Below are 17,681 nucleotides of genomic sequence, written 5' to 3'. Positions count from 1 at the left end.
AGGAGCTCGGGAAAGAGATGAATAAAACCACAAAGGAGAAGCTGCAAAAGGGTGTTGACTTTTGTAATTGTTCGTAACGGTCCTTCACCGGAATGGGGGAGAAGGGTTTTTTACCATTGGCGATGGCTCTGAGATCGGCCCAGCATGGTCCTGGAAGTGGGGCCATCGGAGGGACCTTCCCTCGGGACCCTTTCCATGCAAGGGACCTTTTCCATGGCCGCTATGGAAAGGAACCTGCTTTCTGGGGCAAGAGAGGGCAAGCAGGCACTTGGAGCAGTGTTGTGAAGAACGGAACGTCCCTGGAGGGGAAAGGCGAGGCTGCTCCCCATCTCCCTTTGCTCTTCCTCCATCTCCACCCTGGAGGCCATTTCTCTGTCACTCCGCTCTCCTGCTGCCTTTTGTGTCTCTCTGACCCTCTGTCCCCCTCCCTCACCCTGCCTCTGTCTGTCCATCCCTCTGTCCTCCTTCCTGCCCTTCTTCTCCCTCTGTCCCTCTGTCCTGCTGCTTATCCCTGTTTTTCCTCCTGCACCCCACTGGCCCTTCCCCTCCAGCTCTTTCCCGATCCATCCCTCTGCATGCTCCTCACCAGCATTTTTCCTTCCTCCACTCCCTGCCCAGCCCCATCCCGTTCTCCTGTCCCTCTGTCCGTCTCCTGTCCCTCTGTCTGTCTCCTCGTCCCTCTGTCCTGCTCCTGTCCCTCTCCGGCTACCCCACCGCCCTGCCCCACCTCTCTCTGCCACTCTGTCCCTCTCTCCTCCTCCTCCTCCCTGCTCCACCGGGGCTCTGGGCCCTGGTCAGCCCCGGGGGGCCTGCAGAGGGATGGGGCCCAGCCGGGGCAGGGGGACAGTGTCCCCGCAGGGTCAGACAGCAGGGCAGGAGTGCCCCGGGCCATGCCGGGAGCTGCCGTCCTGGGGCGTGGGGCTGCCTGCTGGCCATGTTGGCCTTGGGTGGTGCAGTCTCTGCTCTAGCTGCAGACCAGCTGAGGCGAGGGCTGGGGCTGCCCGTGGGGTGAGTGAGGCCCATGGGCAGGTTTCGGGGTGACTCCTGCCTGCTGGCCCCCGGGGTGGCAGGGGTAGCTCCAAGCTGGAGCCGGTCCCAGCTGGGGCAGCCCCGGGAGTGACCCGAGAGCTGGGGAGGGGAAGGAGATGGAGACAGACCCCCGGGCACAGGCACCGGGCAGCCTGACTCCCAGAGCCCCCTGGATCCGCCCTGGCCCCGCTCGGCCCCTGCAGCTGCCCTGGCCCCAGCACCTCCCCTGAGGCCTGTCCCGCAGCCCCAGGCCCCCACGGCCTGTCCTGGCAGCAGCGAGCTGGGCCTGGGGCGCGCTCGATCCTCCGTGAACACGGGGGCCGTCAGCAGCATCGCAGGGAAGGAGCGGTGTCTGCAGGAGCTCCTGCAGCAGGAGGGGCTCCAGCCTGGGGCCGGCGGCGGTAATCATGGTTCTTTCCCTCTCCTAGAGGCCACACTGAGGGCTCGGTTGTCTGTTCCTGCCCCGGAAGGGAGGGAGCATCTGGCTGTCCTGGTTTTGCCTGGGACGGAGTGAATTTTCTTCCTGGGAGCTGGTACAGTGCTGTGGTTTGGCTTTAGGATGAGAATCATGTTGATAACGCACCGATGTGTTAGTTGTTGCTAAGTAGTGCTTCGAGTAAATCCAGGACTTTTCAGCTGCTTCTGCTTTACCAACTGAGAAGGCTGGAGATGCCCAAGAAGCTGGGAGGGGGCACAGGCAGGACAGCTGACCCAAACTGGCCAAAGGGCTACTCCATACCGTAGGATGTCACGCTCAGTATAAAACTTGGGGAAAGCTGGCCGAGGGGCTGGTGCTTGGGAACCGCCTGGGCATCGCTCGGCGGGTGGTGAGCAACTGCATTGCCCATCCCTTATTTTGGATATTATTTTATCATCGTCATCATCGTTATTATTATTGTTGTTGCTGTTATTATTGTTATTAACCAGTGTGCAAGAGATCCGAGGGAATTTGCCAGGCTGGGAATTTGAGTATCTTGCTGATGTGCCAAAATGGAGAGATCCACTCAGAACCAGGAGCTCAGTGTTGGGCTGAGTTGTGTCTCACCGGGGAGTCTGTAGCGTGTCACCCTGTCCAGCTGAGCTTGTGACATCAGGTCTTTCTGCTGAGGGCAATGATCAAATCATGGCATCGTTCTGGGCGGAGGGGACATCGAGAGGTTTCCAGCCCAAGCCTGTGCTCAGAGCAGGTCCCATCAGGCCGCTCAAGGACATGCCCAACTGAGGGATGAACACCCCCAAAGTCTTGCCCCGCTGCCTACAACATCCGTCCACTCTTTGGGTGAAAAAGCCCTCCTTTCTAAGGCCCACATTCTCTTTTTGGAGCCCCAGCCCCCATGTTTACGGCACAAAGCCTCATTTCTTGGAGTCCAAAGCTGCATCTTGAAGGCACAAAAACCTACTTCAGGGCCCCAAAGCCTCCATTTAGAGCCTAAATCGTCATTGTCAGGGTCCAAAGCCTCGTTGTAGTGTCAAAACACTCATTTTTAAGATCCAACCCCACGGTTTTAAAGCCCAAACGCTCATTTTTAAGATGCAAGCCTCATTTTTAAGGTCCAAACCCTCAGTTCTAAAGCCCAAACACTCATTTTCAAGACGCAAGCCTCATTTTTAAGGTCCAAACCCTCCGTTTTGGGTCCAAACCCTCAGTTTAGCTCTCTCAAGGCCTCATTTTCCCACAGCCTAAGTTTGAGGATCCAGTTTGTAATTTTGAGGGGCCAAAGCCTCATTTTTTTAGAAGAGAAGAGAAGGGAAGAGACGAGATGAGATGAGGCGAGACGAGATGAGACTATTTCAGTTGGAAGGGACCTACAACGATCATCTAGTCCAACTGCCTGACCCATTCGGGGCTGACCAAGTTAAAGCGCGTTACTAAGGGCATTGTCGAAATGCCTCTTAAACACGGACATGCTTGGGGCATCGACTTTTTAATGACCAAAGCCTCCTTTTGAAGGTCCAAAGCCTCATTTTTGTTTTCCAAACCTGAATTTTGAGGGCCCCAACTCTCATTTATGGATTTCAAAGCCTCATTTTTAGGGTCTGAACCTTCATTTTAGGTCAAAAGCCTGAAATGCAGCCTGACACCAAGGTTGCAGGGCCAAAGCCTCAGTTTCAGGTTGCCAAGTCCTCATTTTAGTTTATAAACCCTCCGTTACAGGGCTCAGAGGGACCCTCCTTTCTGGGGTCCAAAGCTTCATGCTGTAAGGTCGTAGCCCTCACGTTTGGCTACCAAGACTCATTTTTAGGGTCCAAAGCCTCGGTTTCAGTTTACAAAGTCAGGTTTTGAGAGTCAAAGCTCCCATTTATATGACGCAACCCCTCATGATTAGGATCCATAGCTGCATTTACAGGGTTTAAATCCTTCTTATAGGACACAAAGCCTCATTTCCCAGCCCAAAGCCTCATTTTTAGGCTACAAAGCCACAAGTGACTGTGCAAAGCCTCAGCTGTACGATCCAAACTCTCGTTTTCAGAGTCCAAATCCTCATTTTTAGATCCAGACTCTCGTATTACGTTACCAAAGTCTCACTGATGTGGTCCAAAGCCTCATTTCGAAGGCCCAAAGCCTCATTTGGAGGGGTCAAATACTGATTCGTAGGGTCTAAACCCTCTTCTTAGGGAACAAAGGCTCGCCTTTAGGGTCCGAAGCTTTATCTGCAGGCTCCAAAGCCTCAGTGATAAGACCCAGATCTTTCTTTGAGAGTCCAAAATCTCATTTTATTCTCCAAATCCTTGCTTGTTGTTTCTGATCCCAAATTTTGAAGGTCCAAGGTCTCATTTTTAGAGCCCAACGCCTCCTTTTTAGGGTTCTAAGCCTCCTTTCTAGGGTCCAAAGCTTACGTTTTAGCATCCAAAGCCTCACATGTAGAGTTTAAGGCCACAATTTCTGTCTACCAGTCTCATTTTTAGGGCCCAAAGCCTCATTTTTAGGACCTCTCCCCTCATTCTAAGGGCCTCAAGCCTCATTTTGACAGCCTAAATGCTCATTTGGAGGGTCTAAGCCCTGAGTGAAAGAGCAAATCCTCAGTTTTAGGGCCCCCAGCTTTCTTTGGAGAGTACAAAGACACATTTCGAAGGGCCAAAGCCTCATTTGGAGGGTCCAAATACTCATTTTTATGGTCCAGATTTGCATTTTGGGGTTTAACTCTTTCAGGCCTAAGGCCTACTTTGAAGGGCTGGAAGCCTCATTGCAGGGGCTCATTATTGGTGAGGATTTAAAGCCTCTTTTGTCGGGTCCAAACCCTCATCTTTAGGGCCCGAAGCCTCATTTTGGGGCTCTAAATCCTCATTTTTAAAGCCTAACTACATGTTCCGAGGCTACAAGGGCATACTGAGATGGTCTGAAGCCTGATCCTCGTCTTAGGCCGTGTTCATTCTCCTAAGCAAGTGGGACTGCAGTAAGCATCCTGCCTTTCAGCGCAGCTGAGAGGGCAGGCTCAGGCCTCTGGCTTCGGCAGGTGCTTTGGATGGCACTGGTGGCATCATCCAGGGCTCTCCTTTATCCTTCGTGGTCAGCTCTCAGCTTCCACCAAGCACAGTCCTTCTTTCCAGGGCTGGGCTGTCCTTTCCTTTGTTTTCCTTCAGCACCAACAACCCCAGAGCCCGCAGCCACATTCCAGTACCTCGCGACACTGCAGCCCAAGCTGTCGACCAAGAGATCTATGCACAAAGGCAACACGCTCTCGTACTAGAAAGACTGGCTGATAGGATAGTTCGGGAAGGGAATTTTCCTGACTCTGGGAATTTTCCCGCCTCAGAGAGGCGGGAAAGCCCTGAGGGGAGGGAGCCGCTGCAGGCAGGCCCATGCCTGGCAGCTGCCCGGGGTTCCTGCCAGGCGCCTCCGGGAGACTTTTGGCCTCCTGTCAAAGGCAGCCAAAGTCCCAGGAGCAGCCCCAGACTCCCCCAAGGCAGCTACCCGAGGACTTTTGTATGTGCTGGAGGCAGAGCCATGCTCGGGAGCTCCCCGGGTCTCTTCCCAGGACTCTCCCAGAGTCTTCTGGCATCATCCTGTAGAGGTAGCTGAAGTCTCGGTAGGCAGCACCAGCCTCATCCAAGGCAGCTACTGGAGGAGTTCTACGTACGATGGAGTCAGGACCATGCCCCGTAGCTCCCCGAGACTCCTTCCAGCAATCTCCTGGAGTCTTCTGGCCTCCTGTGGAAGGAACCGAAGTCCCGGGTAGCAGCCCAAGACTCTTCCAAGGAAGGCACCAGAAGAGGATTTCCATTTGGGGCTGGAGATGGCAGTGACACTTTGCATCTGCCTCTGCGCCACAGCTCAGGGAATGTTGGAAGCATGAGAGGTGGAAGGCACAGAGCATGACCTGATTTTCCTTTGCTTTCCAGAGCAAACAGCCATCTGGGACGCTGTGGCTGGCTACGTTCAAGAACAGCTCCTGCTGCTCCAGGTGGGGCGACACCCGCATCCTCCTCACCCACCCAGAGAAGTGGGGAGTCCCCATGGCCCTGAGGCATGGCCTGCAGTTACTCTTCCCCTCCTCAGAAAGCAGGAAACCCACCCCAAAAGTCCCCACCAATGGAGACACAGGGCTCGTGCAAGGCTGGGACCACCTCTGGGAGGTGGCATTGTACCACAGGCCTGATCCCGGTCACTGGAGACCCCTGCATGCCCTCCGGCTGCCTCTGCCCTGACTCCAGCACTGCTCCTTTCGAGGGGGAAGGCAGAGGGAGAGGACTCAGCAGCTCCTCCTTAAAGCTCTCCCCACTGGCCTGGCTCATGTCTCTGAAGAGCAGGAGCCGGCAGGGGCTGGGCCAAAGCACCATCCCTGGTCAGGGCCACCCGCAGCTCTTCCCTCCAGCCACTCCTCCCGCTTCAGCTTTTCCCTTCTCTTCCACTCACAGGGGGTGCGAATTCCCACCCTCGGCTGCTTCGATGTGCTCCCCACACGGACCCAGGTTGGGAACAAGGTCGTGATTCTCCAGAGGCCCGTGTTTCGCCTGGCCAGGAACCTTGCAGTTGTCCACAATCTCATGGACAATAGGGACGACCTGCCTGGTAAGACGGCGCATTAAACACTGGCGGGCTGCACGGTCGCGGTGAAGGGGGTATCGCATCCCTTTTCTGAAAGCAAACTGCCCCCTCTGCGGAGCACGTCCAAACACGGGGCCCTTCTGGGCGGTGACTGCAATAAGCAGCCCTTGGGAAACGCCTGCGGAAAGGCCAGTGGGTGAGCGCCTCCATCCCTCTCATGTGGTTTTCCAGGCAATAAGGTGCTGGAGCCTCTGAAATATGCCAAGGTGGCCAGGGATGCCTCTGTGTCCCGGCAAAAAGTGGATGGCTGCATCCTAGGCACCACGTCCCTCCTCTCTCACTGCCTGGGGAAGGGGGAGAACGTCGCCCTTGTCCTGAGGGATGTGGGGGTGCTCCTCATCGAAGGCAGCAGGGTGCAGATGAGGTTCTACTATGACTTCCTGGAGAGGATTACTGGGAAGAAGGTCCTCGAAAGCGCTGCATTCAAGGTGAGCGTTCTGGTTTCCCCACCTCTTGGGCAGACCCACAGCGGTTCCCCAGCACTGCTTGCGTGTGGCCCACCGCGACATGGCCAGCTGCTGAGGCCAGGCGTCAGCACGATTCCACCAGCTCTTGCTGCCCTGAACTCCTCCACTGCTGGGTGCCTTGGTCATGTTGAGGATGTCCTGCCATCTCCATGTTCCTCCATTGCAGCTTCCCCAGCTGCTGGACATGGTGCTGTCTCCGATGGTGCCCATTGCTTCCCTGACTTTCGCCGGCCGCGTCATCGTCTTTCCCGAGTGAGTGAGTACGTTGGCAGCTTTAGCCTCTGGCCAAGGCGGCTGCTCAGCTGCGGTTTGGCAGCATTTGTCCTTGTGAGCACGCGAGTCCTGCTGCGGGGACACCTTCTCTGCGTGACCCCATTGCCCAGGACAGTCCTAGTGGATGAGGCAGAGTCCATTTGGGAAAACAACGGCCTTTACAACCGTGCCAAAACCTGCCTGTGAGCAAGTGCAAGGGCTGGTGGTGCCATGGCTCACGCTGGTGGTGTCTCTTTGTCTCCAGGTTTGAACTGGAGGTTGTGCCCAAACCAAGGGCCAGGCGCCCTCTGAAGGCCTGGAGAAAAGTCCCTGGTGAGGACAAGTGGAAGAAAAAAGGGGGTTTGCCACCTCTCGGGCAAGACATGGAAGGTAAAGCAGCTCCCAGCTCGTTTCCATAGTGTGGGCAACCAGCTTCTGTGATCCGCTGGGAAAATCCCCGGTGGGGACTGTCAAAAGGCTCTGCCCTGCGTCAAAGCTTCCCACCAGCTGGGCAGAGCCTTTTCTCCTAAGGCTGGCTTCACAAGAACTGAGCCCTAGGACGGGATGCGCCCATCACGCCCATCCCTGGGTACAGCAGGGGGTGTGGACCCAAGGGGCTGTCCTCACTCCGCAAAGAGCCTCTGTCACCTCACCGGCATTACCCAGCTCCTCTTGCCAAACCCTGACGCTATTAGGGCGTTTGCAGAGGAGTCCATCAAGCACCCGTGTTGGGGAGGGTGCCAGGCCTCTGGAAATGGTGGCTGTGAGGGGAGCAGAACGGCCCTCTCAGAGGTTTTGGGAAGAGGTCTGAGCACCCCTGTGCGTCACTGAGGCCGGCAGCGTCACAGCGATGCTCTTCTGACAAGGTCTCTCCTTTCCCGCTTCCAGTGGGATTTGCTGAACTGCCCTTGCCTGCCCGTTCCAGTTTGACCAGTGAGGAACACAAGGCGCTCCCGGAACAGAAGTAGGTGAAAACGAGAAAGAAGCCTGTGGAGTGGTGAGGCTGGAGGTGCAGGGCTGGCATCTGCACGGGGTCATTTTCTGAGCCAGCAAGAGCCCATTCCCCACCCCCAAACACTTGCCGTTCATCACTGCCCAACAGTGGTGAAGGCAGAGCCCGGAGGGGCGGGATGGGGCTGCTGGGAGCCCCCATGTCACAGGGCTGCTTTTTGTGAAGGGCCCCAGTGTGGCCTCCTGAGCTGTGCATAGGGACAGCCGTGTGTCAGCCGAGGGTCCCGGCTCAGGGGGTTTCCTCTCCTGAGCTGAGCGCAGCCATCGCCATCGGCTGAGCTGCCGGTGGCTGCATAAACAAGCCCATGGCTCATAGGGGCAGGAGGCGGCCCCAAACCCATCGTGTCCTCACGCAGACCCCTCCCACTGTGTCCTTTCAGCTGGCTACCAGCAATCTCTGCGGCCTCCGCTGGAAAAAAGCAGCCTGTGACCAGCCAACCCAAGGGCAAACCCGCACCCAAAGGCCGAGCATCAAAGCAGAGGCGAGCACAGGCAGCGAAACCTCAGAGGCGCAGGGGAAGAGAACAAGGAGAAAAAAAAGTCCCTGTCAGAAGCAAATTACCGTCAACAAGCTCTGAGGCCAGGATGCCTGAGGAGCCCACCTACAAGGTCTACATTCCCCAGCCACCCGGACCTGAGACAGCACAATTGCTAAAATCAAGGCCTGAGATGTTCTGGTCAGTGCTGAAAGAACCACAGAAGACCATATTGGCGGGATACATCTTTGAGCCCTCCCTTTTGGTGCCACCAATGCATCAGTGGGCTCCAGGATGGAGTGGCCCTGGCCAGAGCGATCAGGGCTTGGGGTGCCCGGAGCAGAGGCAGCACCACGCGAGGTGGCAAAAGAGGTACGTGATTCGAATCTGCGTCGTTCTTGGGTGCTGTTTCCTTGTCGAAATGCAGAGCTGGAGGGACCGTGGGGACTTTTCAAGAGCCCTTAGGTCTGACGGACGTCATGGCTAAGCTGCCACCTTGGGCTCTTCCATCCCCAGGGGCGAGGTACTCATTTTCCAGGGGTGGCCTCTCTTCTCTAGCCTCAGGAAACACACAAGGCCATGTTCTTCGGCCATGTTTGGAAGGCCTAACTCACGGCAAGGCTGCTCTGGGCCAGAGAGGGGACTGTTTCTTCCCAGCTCGTTGCTCCTTTAGATCCCCGGTGGGAAGAGAAAGGCTTTTTGGGTGGGTCTGGCACAGCTTGGGAGCAAACCGCTGCTGCTGGAGAGGCTGCAGAGAAGGGGTAAAGGGAGGGAGAGAAACAGCTGCCCTCCCCTCAATGTCCTGACCTGAAGCCATCCAGGGGGTCTGCGTGTGGGCAAGGCGCTCCTCCCAAAACCTGTGGGATTGTTTTAGAAGAGTCTCTCTTCTTTTGCAGAAACCCATCTGTCTTTGGGACCCCAGGAGCTCGGGAAAGAGATGAATAAAACCACAAAGGAGAAGCTGCAAAAGGGTGTTGACTTTTGTAATTGTTCGTAACGGTCCTTCACCGGAATGGGGGAGAAGGGTTTTTTACCATTGGCGATGGCTCTGAGATCGGCCCAGCATGGTCCTGGAAGTGGGGCCATCGGAGGGACCTTCCCTCGGGACCCTTTCCATGCAAGGGACCTTTTCCATGGCCGCTATGGAAAGGAACCTGCTTTCTGGGGCAAGAGAGGGCAAGCAGGCACTTGGAGCAGTGTTGTGAAGAACGGAACGTCCCTGGAGGGGAAAGGCGAGGCTGCTCCCCATCTCCCTTTGCTCTTCCTCCATCTCCACCCTGGAGGCCATTTCTCTGTCACTCCGCTCTCCTGCTGCCTTTTGTGTCTCTCTGACCCTCTGTCCCCCTCCCTCACCCTGCCTCTGTCTGTCCATCCCTCTGTCCTCCTTCCTGCCCTTCTTCTCCCTCTCTCCCTCTGTCCTGCTGCTTATCCCTGTTTTTCCTCCTGCACCCCACTGGCCCTTCCCCTCCAGCTCTTTCCCGATCCATCCCTCTGCATGCTCCTCACCAGCATTTTTCCTTCCTCCACTCCCTGCCCAGCCCCATCCCGTTCTCCTGTCCCTCTGTCCGTCTCCTGTCCCTCTGTCTGTCTCCTCGTCCCTCTGTCCTGCTCCTGTCCCTCTCCGGCTACCCCACCGCCCTGCCCCACCTCTCTCTGCCACTCTGTCCCTCTCTCCTCCTCCTCCTCCCTGCTCCACCGGGGCTCTGGGCCCTGGTCAGCCCCGGGGGGCCTGCAGAGGGATGGGGCCCAGCCGGGGCAGGGGGACAGTGTCCCCGCAGGGTCAGACAGCAGGGCAGGAGTGCCCCGGGCCATGCCGGGAGCTGCCGTCCTGGGGCGTGGGGCTGCCTGCTGGCCATGTTGGCCTTGGGTGGTGCAGTCTCTGCTCTAGCTGCAGACCAGCTGAGGCGAGGGCTGGGGCTGCCCGTGGGGTGAGTGAGGCCCATGGGCAGGTTTCGGGGTGACTCCTGCCTGCTGGCCCCCGGGGGTGGCAGGGGAAGCTCCACGCTGGCGCCGGGCCCAGCTGGGGCAGCCCCGGGACCGACCCGAGAGCTGGGGAGGGGAATGAGATAGAGACAGACCCCCCGGGCGCAGGCACCGGGCAGCCTGACTCCCAGAGCCCCCTGGATCCGCCCTGGCCCCGCTCGGCCCCTGCAGCTGCCCTGGCCCCAGCACCTCCCCTGAGGCCTGTCCCGCAGCCCCAGGCCCCCACGGCCTGTCCTGGCAGCAGCGAGCTGGGCCTGGGGCGCGCTCGATCCTCCGTGAACACGGGGGCCGTCAGCAGCATCGCAGGGAAGGAGCGGTGTCTGCAGGAGCTCCTGCAGCAGGAGGGGCTCCAGCCTGGGGCCGGCGGCGGTAATCATGGTTCTTTCCCTCTCCTAGAGGCCACACTGAGGGCTCGGTTGTCTGTTCCTGCCCCGGAAGGGAGGGAGCATCTGGCTGTCCTGGTTTTGCCTGGGACGGAGTGAATTTTCTTCCTGGGAGCTGGTACAGTGCTGTGGTTTGGCTTTAGGATGAGAATCATGTTGATAACGCACCGATGTGTTAGTTGTTGCTAAGTAGTGCTTCGAGTAAATCCAGGACTTTGCAGCTGCTTCTGCTTTACCAACTGAGAAGGCTGGAGATGCCCAAGAAGCTGGGAGGGGGCACAGGCAGGACAGCTGACCCAAACTGGCCAAAGGGCTACTCCATACCGTAGGATGTCACGCTCAGTATAAAACTTGGGGAAAGCTGGCCGAGGGGCTGGTGCTTGGGAACCGCCTGGGCATCGCTCGGCGGGTGGTGAGCAACTGCATTGCCCATCCCTTATTTTGGATATTATTTTATCATCGTCATCATCGTTATTATTATGGTTCTTGTCATCATCGTTATTATTATTGTTGTTGCTGTTATTATTGTTATTAACCAGTGTGCAAGAGATCCGAGGGAATTTGCCAGGCTGGGAATTTGAGTATCTTGCTGATGTGCCAAAATGGAGAGATCCACTCAGAACCAGGAGCTCAGTGTTGGGCTGAGTTGTGTCTCACCGGGGAGTCTGTAGCGTGTCACCCTGTCCAGCTGAGCTTGTGACATCAGGTCTTTCTGCTGAGGGCAATGATCAAATCATGGAATCGTTCTGGGCGGAGGGGACATCGAGAGGTTTCCAGCCCAAGCCTGTGCTCAGAGCAGGTCCCATCAGGCCGCTCAAGGACATGCCCAACTGAGGGATGAACACCCCCAAAGTCTTGCCCCTCTGCCTACAACATCCGTCCACTCTTTGGGTGAAAAAGCCCTCCTTTCTAAGGCCCACATTCTCTTTTTGGAGCCCCAGCCCCCATGTTTACGGCACAAAGCCTCATTTCTTGGAGTCCAAAGCTGCATCTTGAAGGCACAAAAACCTACTTCAGGGCCCCAAAGCCTCCATTTAGAGCCTAAATCGTCATTGTCAGGGTCCAAAGCCTCGTTGTAGTGTCAAAATACTCATTTTTAAGATCCAACCCCACGGTTTTAAAGCCCAAACACTCATTTTCAAGATGCAAGCCTCATTTTTAAGGTCCAAACCCTCCGTTTTGGGTCCAAACCCTCAGTTTAGCTCTCTCAAGGCCTCATTTTCCCATAGCCTAAGTTTGAGGATCCAGTTTGTAATTTTGAGGGGCCAAAGCCTCATTTTTTTAGAAGAGAAGAGAAGGGAAGAGACGAGATGAGATGAGGCGAGACGAGATGAGACTATTTCAGTTGGAAGGGACCTACAACGATCATCTAGTCCAACTGCCTGACCCATTCGGGGCTGACCAAGTTAAAGCGCGTTACTAAGGGCATTGTCGAAATGCCTCTTAAACACGGACATGCTTGGGGCATCGACTTTTTAATGACCAAAGCCTCCTTTTGAAGGTCCAAAGCCTCATTTTTGTTTTCCAAACCTGAATTTTGAGGGCCCCAACTCTCATTTATGGATTTCAAAGCCTCATTTTTAGGGTCTGAACCTTCATTTTAGGTCAAAAGCCTGAAATGCAGCCTGACACCAAGGTTGCAGGGCCAAAGCCTCAGTTTCAGGTTGCCAAGTCCTCATTTTAGTTTATAAACCCTCCGTTACAGGGCTCAGAGGGACCCTCCTTTCTGGGGTCCAAAGCTTCATGCTGTAAGGTCGTAGCCCTCACGTTTGGCTACCAAGACTCATTTTTAGGGTCCAAAGCCTCGGTTTCAGTTTACAAAGTCAGGTTTTGAGAGTCAAAGCTCCCATTTATATGACGCAACCCCTCATGATTAGGATCCATAGCTGCATTTACAGGGTTTAAATCCTTCTTATAGGACACAAAGCCTCATTTCCCAGCCCAAAGCCTCATTTTTAGGCTACAAAGCCACAAGTGACTGTGCAAAGCCTCAGCTGTACGATCCAAACTCTCGTTTTCAGAGTCCAAATCCTCATTTTTAGATCCAGACTCTCGTATTACGTTACCAAAGTCTCATTGATGTGGTCCAAAGCCTCATTTCGAAGGCCCAAAGCCTCATTTGGAGGGGCCAAATACTGATCCGTAGGGTCTAAACCCTCTTCTTAGGGAACAAAGGCTCGCCTTTAGGGTCCGAAGCTTTATCTGCAGGCTCCAAAGCCTCAGTGATAAGACCCAGATCTTTCTTTGAGAGTCCAAAATCTCATTTTATTCTCCAAATCCTTGCTTGTTGTTTCTGATCCCAAATTTTGAAGGTCCAAGGTCTCATTTTTAGAGCCCAACGCCTCCTTTTTAGGGTTCTAAGCCTCCTTTCTAGGGTCCAAAGCTTACGTTTTAGCATCCAAAGCCTCACATGTAGAGTTTAAGGCCACAATTTCTGTCTACCAGTCTCATTTTTAGGGCCCAAAGCCTCATTTTTAGGACCTCTCCCCTCATTCTAAGGGCCTCAAGCCTCATTTTGACAGCCTAAATGCTCATTTGGAGGGTCTAAGCCCTGAGTGAAAGAGCAAATCCTCAGTTTTAGGGCCCCCAGCTTTCTTTGGAGAGTACAAAGACACATTTCGAAGGGCCAAAGCCTCATTTGGAGTGTCCAAATACTCATTTTTATGGTCCAGATTTGCATTTTGGGGTTTAACTCTTTCAGGCCTAAGGCCTACTTTGAAGGGCTGGAAGCCTCATTGCAGGGGCTCATTATTGGTGAGGATTTAAAGCCTCTTTTGTCGGGTCCAAACCCTCATCTTTAGGGCCCGAAGCCTCATTTTGGGGCTCTAAATCCTCATTTTTAAAGCCTAACTACATGTTCCGAGGCTACAAGGGCATACTGAGATGGTCTGAAGCCTGATCCTCGTCTTAGGCCGTGTTCATTCTCCTAAGCAAGTGGGACTGCAGTAAGCATCCTGCCTTTCAGCGCAGCTGAGAGGGCAGGCTCAGGCCTCTGGCTTCGGCAGGTGCTTTGGATGGCACTGGTGGCATCATCCAGGGCTCTCCTTTATCCTTCGTGGTCAGCTCTCAGCTTCCACCAAGCACAGTCCTTCTTTCCAGGGCTGGGCTGTCCTTTCCTTTGTTTTCCTTCAGCACCAACAACCCCAGAGCCCGCAGCCACATTCCAGTACCTCGCGACACTGCAGCCCAAGCTGTCGACCAAGAGATCTATGCACAAAGGCAACACGCTCTCGTACTAGAAAGACTGGCTGATAGGATAGTTCGGGAAGGGAATTTTCCTGACTCTGGGAATTTTCCCGCCTCAGAGAGGCGGGAAAGCCCTGAGGGGAGGGAGCCGCTGCAGGCAGGCCCATGCCTGGCAGCTGCCCGGGGTTCCTGCCAGGCGCCTCCGGGAGACTTTTGGCCTCCTGTCAAAGGCAGCCAAAGTCCCAGGAGCAGCCCCAGACTCCCCCAAGGCAGCTACCCGAGGACTTTTGTATGTGCTGGAGGCAGAGCCATGCTCGGGAGCTCCCCGGGTCTCTTCCCAGGACTCTCCCAGAGTCTTCTGGCATCATCCTGTAGAGGTAGCTGAAGTCTCGGTAGGCAGCACCAGCCTCATCCAAGGCAGCTACTGGAGGAGTTCTACGTACGATGGAGTCAGGACCATGCCCCGTAGCTCCCCGAGACTCCTTCCAGCAATCTCCTGGAGTCTTCTGGCCTCCTGTGGAAGGAACCGAAGTCCCGGGTAGCAGCCCAAGACTCTTCCAAGGAAGGCACCAGAAGAGGATTTCCATTTGGGGCTGGAGATGGCAATGACACTTTGCATCTGCCTCTGCGCCACAGCTCAGGGAATGTTGGAAGCATGAGAGGTGGAAGGCACAGAGCATGACCTGATTTTCCTTTGCTTTCCAGAGCAAACAGCCATCTGGGACGCTGTGGCTGGCTACGTTCAAGAACAGCTCCTGCTGCTCCAGGTGGGGCGACACCCGCATCCTCCTCACCCACCCAGAGAAGTGGGGAGTCCCCATGGCCCTGAGGCATGGCCTGCAGTTACTCTTCCCCTCCTCAGAAAGCAGGAAACCCACCCCAAAAGTCCCCACCAATGGAGACACAGGGCTCGTGCAAGGCTGGGACCACCTCTGGGAGGTGGCATTGTACCACAGGCCTGATCCCGGTCACTGGAGACCCCTGCATGCCCTCCGGCTGCCTCTGCCCTGACTCCAGCACTGCTCCTTTCGAGGGGGAAGGCAGAGGGAGAGGACTCAGCAGCTCCTCCTTAAAGCTCTCCCCACTGGCCTGGCTCATGTCTCTGAAGAGCAGGAGCCGGCAGGGGCTGGGCCAAAGCACCATCCCTGGTCAGGGCCACCCGCAGCTCTTCCCTCCAGCCACTCCTCCCGCTTCAGCTTTTCCCTTCTCTTCCACTCACAGGGGGCGCGAATTCCCACCCTCGGCTGCTTCGATGTGCTCCCCACACGGACCCAGGTTGGGAACAAGGTCGTGATTCTCCAGAGGCCCGTGTTTCGCCTGGCCAGGAACCTTGCAGTTGTCCACAATCTCATGGACAATAGGGACGACCTGCCTGGTAAGACGGCGCATTAAACACTGGCGGGCTGCACGGTCGCGGTGAAGGGGGGTATCGCATCCCTTTTCTGAAAGCAAACTGCCCCCTCTGCGGAGCACGTCCAAACACGGGGCCCTTCTGGGCGGTGACTGCAATAAGCAGCCCTTGGGAAACGCCTGCGGAAAGGCCAGTGGGTGAGCGCCTCCATCCCTCTCATGTGGTTTTCCAGGCAATAAGGTGCTGGAGCCTCTGAAATATGCCAAGGTGGCCAGGGATGCCTCTGTGTCCCGGCAAAAAGTGGATGGCTGCATCCTAGGCACCACGTCCCTCCTCTCTCACTGCCTGGGGAAGGGGGAGAACGTCGCCCTTGTCCTGAGGGATGTGGGGGTGCTCCTCATCGAAGGCAGCAGGGTGCAGATGAGGTTCTACTATGACTTCCTGGAGAGGATTACTGGGAAGAAGGTCCTCGAAAGCGCTGCATTCAAGGTGAGCGTTCTGGTTTCCCCACCTCTTGGGCAGACCCACAGCGGTTCCCCAGCACTGCTTGCGTGTGGCCCACCGCGACATGGCCAGCTGCTGAGGCCAGGCGTCAGCACGATTCCACCAGCTCTTGCTGCCCTGAACTCCTCCACTGCTGGGTGCCTTGGTCATGTTGAGGATGTCCTGCCATCTCCATGTTCCTCCATTGCAGCTTCCCCAGCTGCTGGACATGGTGCTGTCTCCGATGGTGCCCATTGCTTCCCTGACTTTCGCCGGCCGCGTCATCGTCTTTCCCGAGTGAGTGAGTACGTTGGCAGCTTTAGCCTCTGGCCAAGGCGGCTGCTCAGCTGCGGTTTGGCAGCATTTGTCCTTGTGAGCACGCGAGTCCTGCTGCGGGGACACCTTCTCTGCGTGACCCCATTGCCCAGGACAGTCCTAGTGGATGAGGCAGAGTCCATTTGGGAAAACAACGGCCTTTACAACCGTGCCAAAACCTGCCTGTGAGCAAGTGCAAGGGCTGGTGGTGCCATGGCTCACGCTGGTGGTGTCTCTTTGTCTCCAGGTTTGAACTGGAGGTTGTGCCCAAACCAAGGGCCAGGCGCCCTCTGAAGGCCTGGAGAAAAGTCCCTGGTGAGGACAAGTGGAAGAAAAAAGGGGGTTTGCCACCTCTCGGGCAAGACATGGAAGGTAAAGCAGCTCCCAGCTCGTTTCCATAGTGTGGGCAACCAGCTTCTGTGATCCGCTGGGAAAATCCCCGGTGGGGACTGTCAAAAGGCTCTGCCCTGCGTCAAAGCTTCCCACCAGCTGGGCAGAGCCTTTTCTCCTAAGGCTGGCTTCACAAGAACTGAGCCCTAGGACGGGATGCGCCCATCACGCCCATCCCTGGGTACAGCAGGGGGGTGTGGACCCAAGGGGCTGTCCTCACTCCGCAAAGAGCCTCTGTCACCTCACCGGCATTACCCAGCTCCTCTTGCCAAACCCTGACGCTATCAGGGCGTTTGCAGAGGAGTCCATCAAGCACCCGTGTTGGGGAGGGTGCCAGGCCTCTGGAAATGGTGGCTGTGAGGGGAGCAGAACGGCCCTCTCAGAGGTTTTGGGAAGAGGTCTGAGCACCCCTGTGCGTCACTGAGGCCGGCAGCGTCACAGCGATGCTCTTCTGACAAGGTCTCTCCTTTCCCGCTTCCAGTGGGATTTGCTGAACTGCCCTTGCCTGCCCGTTCCAGTTTGACCAGTGAGGAACACAAGGCGCTCCCGGAACAGAAGTAGGTGAAAACGAGAAAGAAGCCTGTGGAGTGGTGAGGCTGGAGGTGCAGGGCTGGCATCTGCACGGGGTCATTTTCTGAGCCAGCAAGAGCCCATTCCCCACCCCCAAACACTTGCCGTTCATCACTGCCCAACAGTGGTGAAGGCAGAGCCCGGAGGGGCGGGATGGGGCTGCTGGGAGCCCCCCATGTCACAGGGCTGCTTTTTGTGAAGGGCCCCAGTGTGGCCTCCTGAGCTGTGCATAGGGACAGCCGTGTGTCAGCCGAGGGTCCCGGCTCAGGGGGTTTCCTCTCCTGAGCTGAGCGCAGCCATCGCCATCGGCTGAGCTGCCGGTGGCTGCATAAACAAGCCCATGGCTCATAGGGGCAGGAGGCGGCCCCAAACCCATCGTGTCCTCACGCAGACCCCTCCCACTGTGTCCTTTCAGCTGGCTACCAGCAATCTCTGCGGCCTCCGCTGGAAAAAAGCAGCCTGTGACCAGCCAACCCAAGGGCAAACCCGCACCCAAAGGCCGAGCATCAAAGCAGAGGCGAGCACAGGCAGCGAAACCTCAGAGGCGCAGGGGAAGAGAACAAGGAGAAAAAAAAGTCCCTGTCAGAAGCAAATTACCGTCAACAAGCTCTGAGGCCAGGATGCCTGAGGAGCCCACCTACAAGGTCTACATTCCCCAGCCACCCGGACCTGAGACAGCACAATTGCTAAAATCAAGGCCTGAGATGTTCTGGTCAGTGCTGAAAGAACCACAGAAGA

At 56.3% G+C, this 17,681-nt stretch overlaps 2 protein-coding genes across 2 annotated transcripts; both read left to right on the top strand.

The window, feature by feature from the left end:
* Positions 1-5,109: 5,109 nt before the first annotated feature.
* Positions 5,110-8,236, top strand: LOC148053645 (coiled-coil domain-containing protein 81-like). Its single transcript, XM_087772918.1, has 7 exons — positions 5,110-5,203; positions 5,371-5,432; positions 5,887-6,040; positions 6,248-6,504; positions 6,710-6,795; positions 7,061-7,185; positions 8,187-8,236. The coding sequence occupies exons 1-7, from the start codon at positions 5,110-5,112 to the stop codon at positions 8,234-8,236; spliced, it is 828 nt and encodes a 275-aa protein (XP_087629044.1).
* A 6,042-nt stretch (positions 8,237-14,278) lies between these two features.
* On the top strand, positions 14,279-17,408 carry LOC148053644 (coiled-coil domain-containing protein 81-like). The gene is made up of 7 exons (XM_087772917.1): positions 14,279-14,372; positions 14,540-14,601; positions 15,056-15,209; positions 15,418-15,674; positions 15,880-15,965; positions 16,231-16,355; positions 17,359-17,408. Exons 1-7 carry the CDS (start codon positions 14,279-14,281, stop codon positions 17,406-17,408), a joined length of 828 nt encoding a protein of 275 aa, XP_087629043.1.
* Positions 17,409-17,681: the final 273 nt, after the last annotated feature.

The sequence above is a fragment of the Nipponia nippon genome, unplaced genomic scaffold (genome assembly GCF_047370975.1).
Source record: "Nipponia nippon isolate SJK-2023a ecotype South Korea unplaced genomic scaffold, ASM4737097v1 scaffold_38, whole genome shotgun sequence".
NCBI lineage: Eukaryota > Metazoa > Chordata > Aves > Pelecaniformes > Threskiornithidae > Nipponia > Nipponia nippon.
The sequence above is the reverse complement of the archived record's forward strand: the minus strand, read 5'-3'. Positions and strand labels throughout refer to the sequence as shown.